Source organism: Phocoena phocoena, chromosome 11, assembly GCF_963924675.1.
Source record: "Phocoena phocoena chromosome 11, mPhoPho1.1, whole genome shotgun sequence".
In the NCBI taxonomy this organism is placed as follows: domain Eukaryota; kingdom Metazoa; phylum Chordata; class Mammalia; order Artiodactyla; family Phocoenidae; genus Phocoena; species Phocoena phocoena.
Window position 1 is genome coordinate 74,236,342 of NC_089229.1, and position 6,000 is coordinate 74,242,341.

Below are 6,000 nucleotides of genomic sequence, written 5' to 3' on the forward strand. Positions count from 1 at the left end.
ATAACTACATCTCATTCATCTATAATAATGTAAGATCTAGACAAAACCTTCAGATTTTCTACTTGTCTTCTTTTAATTAAGTGAATTTCAGATCACTGATTTGTAAAAAAAAAAAAAAAAAAAGTCTTGGATAATGAGTTACATGACAGAACTCTTATCTTTTTCCCTCAGAGGAAAAGGTCCATGGATTCTCTGGTAATCCCAGTGTTTAACTCCCAGGAGGAAGTGTTTAAGAATGTAAATCTTCAATTTTGGTTGTATGTGTACGTGTATGTGAGTGTGTGTGTGTGTGTGTGTGTGTGCGCGTGCGCGCGCGCCTGCACGTGCACTTGTGCATGCTTACACTTGGCATCCTTTATGCAGGTTAGATACGTATAGCCCTAAATTGAGTCTTTTTATTTTACTTTGTCTTAATATTCTATCTGCACTATTCAGTTTATCTAGTCTTCTTGTCTAATCTCTGGAGACTGTCCTCTATATATCACTGCTACTAAGATTTAATTCTAATTTAATAACTGAAATAAAGATGTGCACTAGTCCACATGACCTTTTTTCTTCATCACTTTCATTTTCGTTGACAAATGAATGTGAGATTTGGTGATTGTTCTGAGCCTTCACCATATATTAAACCTTCTTGAACATTATCTCATAACAGAGTTCATTTGCTTGGTGCAATAAATAGTTGAATGTTCTTTCCAGTACTGTTGTTCTGAAGGAGTTTAACAGTTAGTTGATTTAAAAATCAGAAGTATTTCCATTCTGTTATTTTCTGTAAGATTTGTTCCTAAATTGGAAAAGCAGGTATTTATCCGATTAGCTCAAGCATAAAACAAAGGAAAATTTTCAATGACTTGATTGTGAATTGTTTTTTATTTTTTGCTTAAAGTTTTACAAGAAACAGTGTTTTATTTTCTAACAAAATTAACAGTTTACATACTTTTTCAAATGACTGAGAACTTTCACACTTGGTTAGTAAAAAAATTTTTTTTTTGGGCTTCCCTGGTGGCGCAGTGGTTGAGAGTCCACCTGCCGATGCAGGGGACACGGGTTCGTGCCCCAGTCCAGGAAGATCCCACATGCCGTGGAGCGGCTGCACCCGTGAGCCATGGCCGCTGAGCCTGTGCGTCCGGAGCCAGTGCTGCGGAACGGGAGAAAAAAAAAAAAAAGTAAAAAAAAAAAAAATTTTTTTTCTAACAGTTCAATTTATGAAATGGGGAAACTTAATACTGTATAATTATGTTAAACTGCTCTGCTGTCCACATATTTAGATATGTTCATTGTGCCAGAGGTTATTGTAATCAGTTTTGTAGGTACTTCTGACAACCCAGTATTGTTGATAGTCAGAAAAAGATGTTTTAGGATACAAATTACAATTCTTTCAAAAGTAGCTCTTTCTGGTGTATAAGATTAACAAATATTTTAAATAATTGTCTTGCCTCAAAATTTTAACCCTCTCTGATCTGAACAGAATTATATGCAGCTGTACATTTTCCAAAGAATTAGAAAATCTTTATTTAGTGGTAGCATTAGCTAAGACTTAAATTTTATTTCAAGTCAAGAAGATTAATCACTTGGTTGATAGCTAATATATTCCATCCTCTGGGAAAGAACCAACATATTTCCCATGAGCTGAACTAATCATAATTTATCTGTGGATTTCTTATTATTGCCAGTTTTCACTTTTCATAATAGAATGACTTAAAAAACTGGAATACTGCTTAAAAGTTTTATGCTTCTTATTTTATTTTTTTTTGTTGTTTTTTTTTTTGTTTGTTTGTTTGTTTTTTACGGTACATGGGCCTCTCACCGCTGTGGCCTCTCCCCCTGCCGAGCACAGGCTCCGGACGCACAGGCCCAGTGGCCATGGCTCACGGGCCCAGCCGTTCCGTGGCATGTGGGATCCTCCCGGACCGGGGCACGAACCCGTGCCCCCTGCATCGGCAGGCGGACTCCCAACCACTACGCCACCAGGGGAGCCCCTATACTTCTTATTTTAAAAGTAAAATATACTGCAAGAAATTCGGAAAACTCACAAATACATAGTGAAAAACAATTAGAATATAGTTGATACATTCTGGTATACTTTCTTCTATGTTTCTTTGTATTTATATATATATAATATATATATATATATATATACACACACACACACACACATACACACACAAACATATTTTATCAAAATTGGTATTATACTATAAATTTTCCTTGATTTTTTTCCTCTGAACAATATATTGAAGATCGCCTTAGTTAACCATTTGTTTAATTTTGTACTTGTATGAACCAAACAGATATGTATATTCTGTGCCTAAATGGAGCTTATTGTTTAATAAGGGAAATAAAAAACAAATAAAAGTATTAATATAATTCTAGAGTATAAGTTTTATGAGGGAAAACAAACAGGAACTATGAAGGAGAATAATAGTAGGGCTGGGGGACCTACTTTAGACTGGGTGTTTACAGTCAGAGGCTGAAAGGATAAAAAAAGTCAGCCATGCAAGCGTGGTGTTAAGAACATTCCAGGAAGAAGAAATAGCAAGTACAAGGGCCATCGGATGGGAAGGGTTTGGTGTGTAAAATGATGTAAAAGAAGGCCAGCTGTCTGGAGCAAAGAGAAAGAGGGGATACTGGCCCATAATGAAGTTTAAGAGGTAGAAAGGGGCAAGTCTTATAGATGAAAGAAAAGAGGTTTTATTTGAAGTACTGTGGGAAGCTGTTAAAGATTTTTAGGGTAGTGAAATTGCATGACTATGTTTACATTTTTCAAATGTTTACTCTGGATGTTATGTGGAGGATGAATTGGAGGGGGAACAAGAGAGATAGGATGCTCTTGAGGTGGTCCATGAAAAGGAAGAAAATCTTGAATTAAACTGATGACAGGAGATAGGGAGAGAAGTGGACAACTGTGAGATATGTTTTTGAGTTGAAATTGACAACTTATGAGGTGGTGATGAGTAGGGTTGGTTGGTTAAAAAGGAGTTGAAAAGGATGACTCTCATTTATGGCCTAAGTAATCAAGTAGATGGTGATATCATTTATTGACAAGGGGTTGACTCGGTAAGGACCAGGATTGGGGTGGTGCTTGTGGAATAAAATAAATATTTAAAATTTAAATGTTAATTATCAGAGTCCCATAAGACAACCACACGTATAAGTCTAGAAGATAGTTGCATGCATGAGTCTTTACTTAGAGGCCAATCTGGGCTGATGATGTACATTTGGAAGTTATCATCATGTAGATGGGATTTAAAGCCAAAGAATAGATTAAATAACCTAATAGAAAAGTGAAGATAGACAGATGAAGAGGGCCTGGAATTGTGCTCTGACAGTGAGAAATTGCATGTCTGAGAATCTAAGAAGAGAAAAACAGGGCACTGTGGTGTCAAAAAACCAGAAAAGCCTGCTTCAGAATGGAAGGAATGGACAGTTTTGTCAAATGCTGCTGAGTAGTCTGATGTGATGAAGGCCAAGAAGTGACCACTTGATTTAGCAATATGAAGATCACTGTTGACATCATCGAAAGCAATTTCAGGGCTATGTGTCAGAAGGCATATTATAGTAGATGTTCATAATTTATAGGTGATTAGCTGAAATTTTAATGGCTACATATTAATCTTCACTTGAGATGGCAGAGTATACTCAGCCACCCATATTGCTGACACGCCATTTTTCCCTAAGACAAGCTTGTTTTAATGGCTTCTGGGCCCAAGTTGCTGGCTTTGCAACTCAGTGAACGTTACCCTGAGAATTCCACTCGAACTTCTTCCCTCTGAGTGAGGGTTTGGGTTAAAATCCACAAGAGGGATTGGGGTGCTGGGGAATATGGGTACTGCCTGAGTTTTTCTTTGAGAGTGTTGTACATGTGCTAGTTTGATATTCTCTGCTCTGGTCTGGAAGCCATTTTGCCTCCAGGCAGTAGAAAGGCTGGGAGGGCCCAGGCTCTCTCTGGTTCAGATTTGTACTCCTTGACCTCTACATTGCTTTTTTGGGGTGCATGTGTACTATCAGCCTGTGTTTTTTGGTACATGCTCTTACTCCCATTCCCTTAAAATTAGAAACCATGGATAGGCTTATTGTTGAATCTTCCCGAGGCCTAATATATTCTATGCTGAAATAGGGGAGAGTCCTAGAAAGAATGAATGTATATTTTATAGCCAAAGTGACTTAGGTTGGGACCCTCTACATCAATTGTCTCATCTTAAAGTAGGACTACTAACACCTACCTTGTGGGGTTATGGTAAAGATTTAAAGTAATGTGTGAAAGTGCTTAGAACAAAGTAAAGTACTCAATGGTGGTTGTAATTATTATTATTGTTCAAATAAATGTTCAATATTTTTGAAATGTTGAATTGGTTACCTGGGTTATGATTTTAGTCCAAGATATGAAACATTGCCTAATGCATAAGCCTCTGCAAACTAGTTCTTTTTCAGATACTTAGTAATAACCATAATCTGGGACAAAGTGAGAGTGGCATGGACATATATACACTACCAAATGTAAAATAGGTAGCTAGTGGGAAGCAGCCGCATAGCACAGGGAGATCAGCTCGGTGCTTTGTGACCACCTAGAGTGGTGGGATAGGGAGGGTGGGAGGGAGACACAAGAAGGAGGGGATATGGGGATATATGTATATGTATAGCTGATTCACTGCGTTATACAGCAGAAACTAACACACCATTGTAAAGCAATTATACTCCAATAACGATGTTAAAAAAGATGTATGTATGTATGTATTTTTCGCTGCGTTGGGTCCTTCATTACTGCGCATGATCTTTCTTTAGTTGTGGCGAGTGGGGGCTACTCTTTGTTGTGATGCGTGGGCTTCTCATTGTGATGGCTTCTCTCGTTGTGGAGCGCGGGCTCTAGGCACGTGGCCTTCAGTAGTTGTGGCACACAGGCTCAGTAGTTGTGGCTCGTGGACTCTAGAGTGCAGGCTCAGGTCATTGTGGCTCACGGGCTTAGTTGCTCCGCAACATGTGGGATCTTCCTGAACCATGGCTCGAACCCGTGTCCCCTGCATTGGCAGGCGGATTCTTAACTACTGCACTACCAGGGAAGTCCCTGTCATCAAGATTTTGTTTCATAGCTTTATTAACACAGTATATGTGATAAGCTCGTGACCTTTACTTTATGGTGGATTAGTAGTTTTCTTATTCCTAATAAAAAGATAGTTTTGCCTTGAACTTCAATAAGAGTGCTCTGATAAGACAGCATGCATAATGCTGTTCAGAACTAAAGGTTAAAATTCCCTCTTTAGAATACCATGTTAGTAGGAGAGGAAGAATGTAAGCCAAATACAAAAAAAGAGATATAAAGTTTATATTTTTGCTCTACCTTTGGAAGCAGTGCCTGATAGCCTTCCTTCACATTGGGAGGAAGTAGTTCTGTTTATTGGTTTCCAATTCCCCTAAGATGGAGAAACTTATTTTTTCTAAGCAAAAGTGTGATACAGTAGCTTAAAAGCATGCAAGAATTGTAGGTTTCATTTTGCCTATCTAGATACTATAAAAATTAAAGCAGAACAAAACAAACAAAGAAATGATTGAATTGTGTAATAGATTATAAGACAGTTTTTCCCTGAATATGGCTAATAAACTATTCTGTGTAGAGGACTGCTTGATTATGAACTGAATATGAACACATTCTCATAACCAAGCCCTCCAGTTGTAAGAATATGTATTGGTTGGCCTAGTTATACACTAAGTTAGGAAGAATATTTGTGATAAATTTAAATTTAAGGTGGAAATAACTTCTCTTGATTGGAAAGGGATTTGGCTTTCAAGTGGGGAGAAAAGTGGAGGAAGTGTTATTTTTGTTATAAGAATTTTCAGAAGCTGCTTTTCCAGTAAATGTGAATGAACTCAGGGCTCATTTTCTGAATTCCCTGAGAAAATAAGAGGGATGATTTGATCTCTAAAAGCTTTTCTGAGGGCTTTATTTTATCAAGTCATTTGGATATTCATTGCTTATGTTTCAAGGAAATATAATAATAAGCACTA

General features: G+C 37.5%; 1 protein-coding gene across 1 annotated transcript in view; it reads left to right on the plus strand.

The window, feature by feature from the left end:
- The window catches only part of CPNE8 (copine 8), a 327,485-nt gene that overhangs the window by 92,205 nt on the left and 229,280 nt on the right, over positions 1–6,000 (plus strand). The window contains exon 4 of the mRNA XM_065888187.1: positions 172–269. Within this exon, the coding sequence (XP_065744259.1) occupies positions 172–269 (98 nt within the window). The remainder of the gene's footprint in view (positions 1–171; positions 270–6,000) is intronic.